General features: G+C 36.1%; 1 protein-coding gene across 1 annotated transcript in view; it reads right to left on the bottom strand.

Moving 5' to 3' along the window:
- The window catches only part of DOK6 (docking protein 6), a 232,577-nt gene that overhangs the window by 128,263 nt on the left and 91,483 nt on the right, over positions 1–12,831 (bottom strand). The window contains exon 2 of the mRNA XM_072329206.1: positions 12,351–12,458. Within this exon, the coding sequence (XP_072185307.1) occupies positions 12,351–12,458 (108 nt within the window). The remainder of the gene's footprint in view (positions 1–12,350; positions 12,459–12,831) is intronic.

Raw genomic sequence — 12,831 nt, 5'->3', positions numbered from 1 at the left:
ACAGTTTATGCCCCCTCTTAAAAAGCAAAAATACTAGTTTCCTTGAAGATTTTCCCAATTTTGTGTCTTGTTATAATAATTTGTACCCTGAGACGTCCACAGGAACATGAGATCACCTTTAAACATGGAGAACCTAAATTTGATGCTAAATGTCAGTTTGCTGTCATTTCTTACTCCCTGTTGAACTTCCTAGGTGTGGCCTGATGCCAGGAGACTGAGTTACATGAAAAACTAAGGGGAAGGTCTTATATAAAAGACCTTATATATACTTATATAAATATTAGTTTACATACCAAGAGACTTGGAAAAGATGTAAAAAAACATTCTGATAAATTTCAGAAGTCTAACCTCACTTCTCCGTAGATAAAACAACCACCACCTGCTTTCTGTGAAGTCATGAAGTAGATCATCAGTAAATAGTTCAAATGGAAGGAAATGATTAATATAAGACGGTATGCAGGTATGCAGTGGCAAAGAGTAATAGCCTAAATCCAAGAAAAATGTATAGATGTGGGCAGATAATTAGAACTGTTACATGGAAAAGAAAATTTGAGAAAGAAAGAAATCTTTTTTTTTTTTTTCCCCCCAGTTTGAGTGTCTGTTCTATATTATGGTGACTTTCAGTCTTCTTTTGAAGGTGCATTTGTAATCTAAGTAAATTATAGGAAAGAATTACAAGAGCACATTTCCACTATTTTAGCAAAACATTTGATATGACAATATGACTTAACAGTCTCTGTTAATGCAACTTAAAGAAGGTACCTAGCCTCTAAAACATGTTCTACTAATATTGTTATTTGTTTGGGTTTTGTTTGTTTGTTTTCTGTTACCTTAATTGTCTTATTAGATGTGAAAGGCTATTAAATTGTGAAATACATTTAATTTAAATAATGACTCAGACTAATGGATTTGTTCCTTCTTGTCAATGTAATTTCACAATTTACTGATTCTTTTCCTTGGAACCACATTAAATACTTCTGAAAAATAATGGCTTTCAGAAACAATTCAATCCACTTTCTCTTGAATTCATCACTGTCCTACACTGGACATTCATTATACTAAAATCTGTTTTGGTTAGAGAACTGAACAGAGAAGAGAACATTGTGACAGGCTTATCTAGGCTTGCACTATCCTTTTTTGTGTTACACAGACGTATGAAGACTACACATGTACTAAGTTTCCAGTGCTCAGTTGGTACATTTAGATAGGTTGCATAAATCTTTCGCAATTATAGAAATATTGCTTCCAAATAGCATGTTGCATCTATATCACTACCAAAAAATAAAATTCCATAGTAAATATAAAAGGAGTTCTAAAAAGGATGAAAAACACAAAAATCAGGCATTAAATCTCAACTGCTTTACTCTGGAATATATCCTGTTTGAATTCTTTCAAACATATGTCTTCCATACAAAATGGAGAGGGAAATGATTCTGAGATTTCATCTTTTTAATATTATTTCCTCTGTGCAGAGCCCTGAAAATTGCTTGGACATAAGAAAAGGTCCAAATTTCCATAAATGAATTTCTGTTTTGCATTGTGCACTACATCTCTTTCACTTAATTTCTATCTAGCAAAAATAGAAACTGAAGAAAGTGCAATGAAATGTAATTGTTCATCCTTTTATTTCTTACTAGTGGGCCACATAGAACCATCTGTTGTGTAATACTGAGCAAGCATAACAGAGCAAAAGCCAACACAATGGGAAAAAGTGTGGAATCTAAGAGTGCAATGCCCAGGCAGCTGAGAACTATCTCAAAACAGAAACAGTAAGAAAGAAAGATATGAAGCAAGTGCTATGTTAACTACCATAATTATAGGAAGAAAAAAGGGAAAGGAACCATCAATATCCTGAACTCACACAACTCTGCTGTCATTCTGCCAAAGAAGAAAAGGCCCACTGCAGGTGGTTGGAATACAAAGAGTATTACCACAAACAAAACTACACTGGATGTATTAGGTGATGTGGTGACTCTAGCATGGTTAAACCCAGTTGCCACAGAGTAGAAATCCTGCTACAGTCTTAGACAGAGTTGGATGTGGTTTAGTCTCCCTGAAAATAAAAAAGGCTCTGGAATCACAGAACTGGGACCCCAGTACAATCATGCATGCATGGCAGATGGGAAAGAAACAATGCACATAAACTGAGACACAGTGTTTGGGCAGGATGTAAGGAGCAATGTTTTCCTCTTGAGGACAGCCCAACAGCGGGTCAGGCAGCTTGAAGAAGCTGCACAGTTTCCAATCTTGGAGGATTTTATGACCAAGAGAACAAAGCCCTGAGATCTGATCTCAGAGCTGGCCCTATTAAGGAATTGAGACTGGAAAAAGATTGCAATAGAGACATAAAAGCCTAAAAAAGGGATGCTAACAGATCTGCCAGACTTTTTTGGACCTAAACCTATGGGTTTAGGCAAGCCTACATGGCAGCCTGGTCTAGTGGTTGGTGGCCCTGCATATGGCAGGGGTGTTGAAACTAAGTGATCATTATGGTCCTTTTCAACTCAGGCCATTCTATGATTCTATGATAAACATTCAGAGCATGTAAGATGAAAGACATTTTTCTGACTTTGGTTTAGTTCATTATGCACAAGAGCAGCACGTGAAAATCAAGAATAGAAACACAATGCAAAAGACTGGAAAAGAAGACCGGAGGAAAATAAGTCCTAAGAGACAGAAGAAAAAGAAACATCTATTGCAAGAAAGAACAGCAAAACATAAAGCACAAGATTAGAAGAGGAACTGAAGGGGAAAGAGAAATCTTAAGATCATAAAAGTGAATGAATGGATCATGTAAAAGCAGTATCAATTCATAGAGAAGACCTTTTTTTTTTTTTTTTCTCATCTCTGCATGCAGATTTATCCATGGAAGAAGATGAGTTGTTATGGTAACAATGCTCTCCAGGAATTTTCCAAAGAGAGGCACATCAGCCTCCACATTATGCCTCTGGGGCAGGTCTCCAGCTGCTATTTCAGAGCAGTAAGGGCTCATGAAGCTGCTACTAAGTAGATGCTCATTCCTGCAAACAGTAAATGGAGACCACACCTTAAGAGCTATAAAAATCTTATCTGATAAAATGGATTACAAAAATGAAGATAGGGACAGACTGAGTGTATATATTTAAAATAAATCAGGATAACTAGTAATATCAGGGCAGGAAAGTAAAGTTTGAAGGGGTGAAATATGTATAGGTCTGATAACAGAGGAATACTGAATAATTTCTACTTACCCTCAAGACAAAGTCAAGATTGAAAAAAATTAAAATAGTTTAAATTTTTCAATATTTCTGGAGAATGTAGATTAACTTAGATAAATTTATGCTAATAAAATAACATAGGAGTTCTCAGAACTTAAATGTAAAGAGAAGATAATTTATTAAAATTATCTTTACTGTCAACTTCTTCCAAGTCACCATCGTTACTAAGTATTGTTAAGTGTTGTTATCGCTGATTTGCAAAAGAGATCCCACCTGGGTCTCCAAAATCATGTGGTATTCTAACTGGCCACTTATGACATAAGCAGTTACAAACTACTTTGCTGCAACAAAGCCTAAAGCAATTAAGTACAGAACTCAAACTTATATGATCAGCTTTAGTATTGCCACTTCAAACTCTACACTGTTAATAAGTTAAACCTACAAGGGAAGAATAAGAATGTTCATAGAATCATAAAATCACAAGGTTGGAAAGGACCACTTCCAATAGGAAAAAAATAGGGCTTTCCTCCAGTCAAGTAACATTCTTTTAAACTTTGCTGCTATTTGTGCAAGAATTGAAGAACTGTATAGATCCAACTGCTTATTGGGATAATTCTGGGCTTTGGATTATAGTCTCGTTTTAAAGCAATTGTAAAAATCTGATCAATTCATGTGTATGTCACACATACATGCACCTCTTCCCTTAAGGAACATTTTAATTGGGATTTTAAAATGCATACCTAAACAACAACAAAAACCCAAACACAAAAGCCTTCACATTTCAGAGTATTTTTATAGACAATCATTTGTAGTATAAAACCCAGTCCTCCTAAGTCCCATTTCTCTGCCATCCTAAATGACCTTTGAAATATATTTCTCAATTTGACTATTTTGTCATGCAAACTAAATATCAGACTGCTATGTTAGCATACCACTAAAAATGGGAAAAATAAGACCTTTGTAGAAGTGAGTGTTGACAAAATTTAAAATAACTAATGCTTTAATAAGAAGACTAATTTAGAACTCAGATTCACACTTGAAGTATAACACCATGTTAAAAAGATGGCAGAAAGGAGAGATGATTCACAACTGAAATAAAAAAGGTTTCCCAATTATCCTCCCAGATTTCACCTACAATAAACATGAGAGACATGAACATTAAACTTTCTGCTAGTTCTAGGTGTGCAAAGAGTAGCACTGAGCTAATATATGAAAAACAAAACATACCATTTAGTTAAAGTACTTTAATTATCCAACTAGACTAACGAGACCATATCTCACACTGAACCTACAAGTGAATTAGATCATTATATGAATGTTAATAGCCTTTTGAAGCTATTAAAATATACCGGACAGTTAGAACCTGTTTCCATTTCTCAAAGTTTTCACTTTCAGCACTCTCAATGTATATAATTGGGTCCAGACCTTTTCTATTTTCAGCCCAAAGGTGCTATTTAGTTAAAAGAAACAAGTTACTGCTATTTGAGTAAAGAGAAAAGCAGAAACACACTTTTCCAAAGATTCCATTAAATCTTCCTCTGACTTCAATTAAATTACAGGCTGATCTGAAACAATTCCCACTTATCTTGTTAGATAAGCTCAATTAAAAATAACTGTTTATTAATATGGAATATATTTCAAAACAAATTACAAACAAAGACATGCTTACAAAATGTAACATCACTGAATGAAGTAAGTGATAGCTACACAGTTCTTACTGCAAATCTGCTAGATATAACCCTACCTACAAGGTGTATCGCTGCAGTTCACCTGCTGACAAATTGAGACAGAAATATAGCGAATACAAGCAGCAGTAGGCATTCTTTGCACATAAATTATTTTGACTGTATCCATGATGTATATAATGCCAGTGGCTGAGCCTTAGGTTTATCTCCACTTCATGCTGTAAAAGCACTTTACTTCAGCTATAGCTCTGTGGGGAAGCCTTGGGTCAGAATCAGAAGGAAAAGACTGGTTTATATCCACTGTACCACCACTCACATAAGACCATAAACTATGCCTGAGAGGCACCTTACAAAGTAGCTTTTAGGCTGGGAATCAACTAGATTAAAAACTACTTATGAGTTTAAATTAACCTAAATTCAGCATGTGTGTGTACATATGTGTGTGTGAACATACATTCAAAGAGGTCCAGAATTCTCTAAAGAAAAAAGGCCAGAGAGAGAAAAATAAAGCAGAGAGAAACTAAGGCAAATGAAAAATTAAAAGGTGCAGTAGTAAGAGAATGAAGAATAGAAAACATTCTGAATGGCAATATAGCTATTCTTTTAGAAACTGAGTAACTTTTTGAAATGTTTTTACTTGATTTGATGATAAAATTAAGTAAATTTTTTTAGCCGATTGTTTGAAAATTATTTTACCTCAACTGTCATTGTGGATAAATTAATTTTGAATACCTATTGTGACAATCACATATTTTCAACTCTAATGCATTTTTAATAACCTTCTTCATCAGCTGATGATTTGAGGCGCAGGAATGGCCTGCACAGGAAGGTGGTGAAGTTGCTGTTCCTGGCAGTGTTCAAGAGGCATCTGGTTGCGGAGCTATGAGATATGGTTTAGTATGGTTTTTGTGGTAGCAATGGTATTGGGAGAATGGTTGGACTAAATGCTCTTGTAGGTCCTTTCCAACCTTGTGATTTTATGATTCTACAAATTTCAGATTTCCTTCTGTGCAGAAGTAAAAATGGGATACTTTTGTGTGAATGTTCCTAACCTCATTCTTTATGTTGCAAAACCTCCTTTACAACAAAATTCAAATCTTAGATGAAAACTGTATTTATAATACTCACTATACCTAATCTTACTTTACTAAAATAAACTACAGTGAAAAATGTATTTGCCCTCCCTGGTACACTATAACTTGATGTATGTATCTTTCTGCTTCCTTTTACAGCTACTACACAAGTATTGTGCCTCTTATTTTCACATCCAAACTGTAAATATTCCTGACACAACACATAAGTAGATAATTCAGAATAGTTTTAAGAGAAACTCTTGTTATTAAGAAAAAAATAAATAAATCCTCACTTAGCATTGTTTGCCAGTGCCAGCAAACAGCTTGCTAGATAACTATATCTTTAACAAACTTAATTAACTTTATGCAGTTCTACACTCTCCACTTGAATAATGAAAACAGATACACAGAATATTGAGAAAATAAATGCAGAGTCAAGTGCTGAAGGTTAGGAAAAGAACAGAAACATTACATTGACTATCAGTTCCACAGACCTGGTCTACCATTTTCGTTATGCTTTTATGGCAGTGAGTCACAATAGGTCTCACCTATGACATTCCTAAGCTGTGTTTACACAAAACAAATACCAATACATTTATTGGTACCTCATATAATTAAGACAAGATGATACATATTGTCTTAAAAGTATGATTCTATTTGATCACTATATTTTATTTTGGAATATGTGACAGAATGATTGAATGACTGAGGGGGCAGGGCCCACTGGATGTCATTTGGTTCAACTTCTACTCAAGCAGGGACATCCAGAGCAGTGCCCAGGTGGCTTCTGAAGATCTCCAAGGAAGAGACTCCAGAGCCTCTGAGCAGTGCAGCCAGTGCTCCATCACCTGTACAGCACAGAAGTGTTGCCTGGTGTTTAGAGGGAACTTCCTATGTTCTAGGCTGTCTCCAGTGCATCTTGTCCTGGCACTAGGCTCCACTGAAAAGAGCTTGGATCGATCTTTTTTTCATATCTGCACTTAAAGGTTTTATAAATATCTTCTGATCCTTATGATTTCATACAGTTTTCCTGACTTAATGTTACAGTGATAACTATCTTTCCCTGTCTTCCCTCAGGGTTTTTCCCATAATGGTCATCACACAAGTATGTTTCACACAGATGGCTTCACAAATATTAATTTCCTTTCACACTTTCCTCACTTCTGAGAGGTGAAGATTACATTGGCAGGAAAGAAACAGAGAAACTGTAAGGTAAAAAACAAATGAAAGTCAAAAATATGCTCTTTCAACATTCAGTTTGAGATACTAGAACTCCACACTTACATTCAAAAGGTGATCTTAGTGTGATTCTCCACAGTAGCACCCAGCTATTTTAAAATCTAACTCAATCATTTCTTTCCAATCTCTTTGCAAGATGCAGCAGAGTCTTCCTTCAGAGATCTCAGAAGCACCTTTCTACCAGACTCAGCTGTGTACCTGATACATAACATAAAGTTTTCTTATTTCAGTATTTGCCAGTCCTGAGATACGTCTGCAAAGCGTAGCCAGTTTGTGTTGAAACAAATAAGGCAGTGTTATGAAAGAAAGTTGTGGAAACACGGGGGTCAGCCTCCTTTCCTGCATAACTAGTGATAGGACAAGAGGGAATGTCCTCAAGTTGTGCTAGGGGAAGTGCAGGTTGAAGATTAGGAAAAATTTCTTCTCCAAAAGAGTGGTCAGGTGCTGGAATGTGATGCCAAGGGAGACAAAGTCATCGCCCCTGGAAGCTGCTATTTTCACTTCTGTATCTGTCTCAGTTTCATGTAAAATCTCACCTTTTCCTTGACAATCCAGTGTTCCATCCACTAGGAACATCTCTTGATTTCTTTTTCCTCCAGATGATATCTAACTGATAGGGTGCTTCCATAAGAGTGCTGGTGCTCTAGAAAACCACCTTCCAATATTTCTTTTATTTCTTCTCTTAAGCTTTAATGTAACAGTTTTCCTGTCCATGCTACTTAGGCATAAGAGGATATACATATAGAAAATGGCTCTGTGATCTCATCTCAAATAGTTGACCCCACCTGCCAGAGTCAATGTCAGGCTTTAGACCTGAAAGAACTAGAGGGAATCTATTTTATTATTCAAAAGAAATTTATCTGAATTTCCATCAAACATAAAGCTTTACAGATGACATCAGACATTTTAACTATTGAAGGTAGAAGCCTTTGTAATCATAATGCAAAAAATATTGGTTTGCCAAACTTTGCCAAAACATGAATAGATTTTAATACAAAAAAAAACAAAACAAAACAAACAAACAAAAAAAAAGCAGTATAGAATCATAGAATACTTAGAGTTGGAAGGGACCTTTAAATGTCATGATTCTTACCCTTCTGCAACAAACAGGGACATGCACAGCTAGATCATGTTGCCCAGGGCCTGATCCAGCCTAGCCATGAAAGTGTCCAGGGACAGTATTCACCATGTCTCTGGGTAACTTGTTCCAGTGTCTCATCACCTTCACAGTAAAATACTTTTAGACTTCCTTATATCTAACCTAAATCTACCCTCTCTAAGTCTGAAGCCATTCCATAGTATCATAGTATCATCATTGTATCATAGTATCGTGTGAGTTGGAAGGGACCTTAGAGATCATTGAGTCCAACTCCTGGGATTCGAGCCCTCTAGTGTAGCAGAGCGGCAGTTCTACCACTTGCACCACAGGGGGGATTCGAACCCAGGCCTCCAGTGTTGCAAGTGGCAGTTCTAACACCGTGCGCCACTGGTGCTTTTTCCCCTTGCTCCATACAACAGAGCATGATAAAGAGTCTGTCCTCTTCTTTCCTATAGTTCCCCTCTAGATATCACAAGGCTGCTATCAGGTTACCCTAAAGCCTTCTCTTCTCCAGGCTGAACAGACCCACTTTTCTCAGTCTGTCCTTGGAGAAGAGGTGTTTCATCTCTATGGCTCTGCTGTACTGAGGACTCCACATCTGGACACACTATTCCAGGTGAGACCTCACCAGAGCAGAGTAGAAGGGCAGGATCACCTCCCTCCACCAGCTGGCCATGCTTCTTTTGAAACTCTATTTATTGCATCTTGCCCAGTTCATCCTTGTGGAGTCTCTTCTCCTGTTCCACTTAGTAGGTTCCAGGTACACGACCTCACATCTACCTCAGCTGAGGTTGTGGACCCTACACCCAGAAGATATCCAACACCCAACTGCACATAGCCATGAACATCATGATGTGACTGATGGTTCCTGAGCAGTAATATGAACTAGACAGACTCTAGAGGTTCCTTTCAACCTGAATTGTTCCAAGGCAATGACATTTTGGAAATAATATAAAATTCATGTTTTTTTTGTTTGTTTGTTTGTTTTGTTTTGTTTTTTCACCCTGATGAACTATCTGAGTGTGCCCCTTACTCACCTCTATCCTATGCAGTAATATTTTTACAGTAAAAAGTTAAGTCATTAAATTTTAATGCTTAATACAACAGGAATACAGGCATCTATTTAAACAGAGTTTTCAAAAGTAGAATATGCCTTTTGCACACAGCTGCACACACACAAATACTCCTCTGAATTTTGCTGGAATAAATACATTGATTGTAATAGAAGAACCATCATTAACATGCCTGGGACTGTTTAGGAGATTATACTTTCCAGCAGTTACTTATTCTGTGATATGTGGGGTTTGCCACTGATTCCACTGCTGTTGACACCACTTTTTATCTACTCTTGTGAACTGACAGTTGTAATTCATATCCTTAGCTGTCACGATTTAGAAGGATGAGTAGAGATCTACACAGGAACAGGCTCATAGGGAGCTCTCATCATTTAAGCACTTAAAAGTCCATGCTTGTAAGAGCTTGAAGTCCCGTCAGTATGCTCAGCTTACAGGTTTCTTAACCACCTTGTTAAGAAAAGAGGATGTTATTATCTTAATACAATCTTTGTCGAAAAACATTTTTTTTTTTTTATTACCTTTCATGCTACTCTTTGATGTGCACAGACTCTATTAACAACTTTATTACCAACACAGCTCTATTTTTCTCAGCGTTTTGCTTTTTGATGCAGAGAATGTTTGTTTTGAACAATTACATTGTACAGACTCTTCCATATTTTAAGAAGGATCTGATAATTACTGCAGATTTTATTGTTCGATGTACAGAACTGAGTAATTTTACTAACAACTATTCATTTAAATGGGCTTCATATTACTTTAATCAGCCAAGTAATAGCTGCCCCTGAAAGCTATACAATTTGTGACCTCCCCACACCAATCAAATGATTTCATCAGCAAACAAGATATTAATTGAAATATATATATATATATATTTGAAGAAATTTAAACATTACATCAGGGAAAAAGAGGGTTGTAGATCTCAGGAAAATGAAACTATCTCTGATTTGGAAAAATTAGCATACTAAGACTTCAAAAAAACCCCAAACTGCACAAAGTACATTTTGACGTCTCTTTCAATCGCAAAGATTTCTCAAAAATACCTAAATCTAACGACAACAAAAACAAACAATGCCCAATTTTAGATCATTTGCAAGTAACAATGTCCAAAACATTATTCAAGCACCAACAGTCAAACACACACACTTTCACTGAGTTGGTACAGCTGCAGTGTCCTCTTTGGCCTTTTCTGGTACTGTGGGAATGGATCCCAGGAATACAGCCACCCCTGGGATGGGTATGGAGCTATTGCCACTTTATACCCTCTTTGGAGCAATGAGAGTAAACACAGCTGTTCTGCACATCTTATACAACAAATGCTCAAGGGAAAACAGTACAGATAAGCTATAACTTCTCTGAGCAAGGGTTTAATAATTTAAATTTACAGTAATGACAAGTTATAATTTGATGCCAGAAACTGGAACGAACAGATGAGGCCATATTTCAACAAATTCACTGCTATTGTCAGGAGGCACTTGTCTATAAGGACTAATGTCAATACTTATTTTTGTCACAAGAAAACCACCAAGAAAAAAACAATAAAAACAACAATGCTTAACAGCATTAGAAAATTTACAGAATAACAAATAAACTCGCATATTGACTGGATGCCAGAAAATAAGAAAGAAAAACAAACAAACAAAAAAAAACCCAGACCAACCCAATTAGTCATTTTTCTCATGAGCTTATCTCCACTTCAATAAATATTTAATTATGATGACTAAAACAGAAAAGCTTTATTTTTAATTTTTCCTAGCTTTGCATAACTATGGCCAGTTTTTTGATTATTTATTTATTTTACGTTCAGATCTTCTTTTGTAATTTACAGTGCCCACTAGCCAGTTGTGCAATATAAATGTAAGACACACTTAGCCATTTGGGTGAAGTCTTTCAAATATAAGCTTGACTTGATCTACATTTCAGGTTCAAATACCTATGGAAAAAATGGAGATGCGTAAAACCCTAATGACTTACTGAAGAACTGTTTGTGCTACTTGATACTTATTTGTATGTTGATAAATAAAAGGTATTAGTTTTCCTTATGTTTCCACTTGAGAGGTAAAATTTCCTTCTGCCATAGTTTGCATAGGAAAGTCAGAAAAGCTACACAGTTAAATCTAAGACCACATGCTATTCACAGACCTTTTGCAAGGTAATCTAGAGTGACCTGAAGATTGAAAGTTGGCAGAGAATCCAAGTTTTGAACCACTCCCGTACAACCAGTAATAGTAATAAGGAGAGCAGATCACAGAATCACTCAATTTCCCGAGTTGGAAGGGACCCACAAGGATCATCAAGTCCAAGTCCTGATGACAATAAGGAACTCCATTTACCAGAATGGAGGCAATTAAGGAGAAATATTTAATTAGATATTATGAGATAATATCCTTTATTAAAAAAAATAAATACTACTAATAAAAAGCATAAAATCAAGCCTAAAGATTCAACTCAGAGATTCTGTTTTCCTTCACAAAAGAGAGGATGGAAAACAAATCAGGGAAAATTTCATTCAATAAATTCTGAATTTCTACCTTTAGAAATTATTAGGATTGACAGTGCTTGCAAATCTTGAAGAGTTCTACGACAAACAGTACGTGTTCTATTACTGCTGCCATTACAACTGGGGTATTCAGCATTTTCAGAACTTGCTCAATAATCTATATATAAAGGTTAAAATTTCATTTATACATTTCCAAAACGCTAATGTTTGAAGAAGAAAAACAAAAACAAAACAAAACAAAAAAAAGTTGTCACTTTACAAACACTGGGGCTTTTTTGCTCATTAAGGAAGGAAAAAAAAATAATTAAAAAGTGTAATACTTGCATCACAACTATTTACAGAAGGTTTACTGTGTTTCTAGCGTAAGAACTCAGCTTTCAACCTAATTCCCAGCATACCGGTTACAAAATAGGCATATCACAAAAGCACTCCTCCCATGGAAGAGTGGTGAAAAGAAACAGATCACAAGAAAGGCACGACTTACCTTGTGGAAGTTCCTGAAATATGCTGCCTTCTCATCTGGAAACTTTTCTAGCCTCCTGGGTCCTTTACTGGAAGCCTTCTTGAAAACTAACCAACATCGCCTGAAAATCTGGAAACAAAGTCAATGAACTGTATTAGTTTTATTTTTTATTTTAGGGTAGAAATCAACACAAATTTATTCAGGTACATAATTTTTACAGGTGCATAAATAATTCAGGTACAAGAATTTTTTCCACATGTTAGTATGGAGCTTCCTATGTTCAAGTTCTAGGCCATGATTCTTTACCCCAATGATGCGCACCACCAAGAAGAGCCTGGCCTCATCCATTTTCCTCTCACCTCCCTTTAGATACATATAGACATTTATCGGATTCCCTCTCAGTCTTCCCCAGGCTGAACAGACTCTGGTTACTCAGCCTTTTCTCCCACAGGAGATGCTCCAGGCCCTTCATCATCTCTTAGTCCTTCCCTGGACTCATTCT

The sequence above is a fragment of the Excalfactoria chinensis genome, chromosome 2 (assembly GCF_039878825.1).
Source record: "Excalfactoria chinensis isolate bCotChi1 chromosome 2, bCotChi1.hap2, whole genome shotgun sequence".
In the NCBI taxonomy this organism is placed as follows: Eukaryota; Metazoa; Chordata; class Aves; order Galliformes; family Phasianidae; genus Excalfactoria; species Excalfactoria chinensis.
This window is presented reverse-complemented; position numbering and strand designations above follow the sequence as displayed.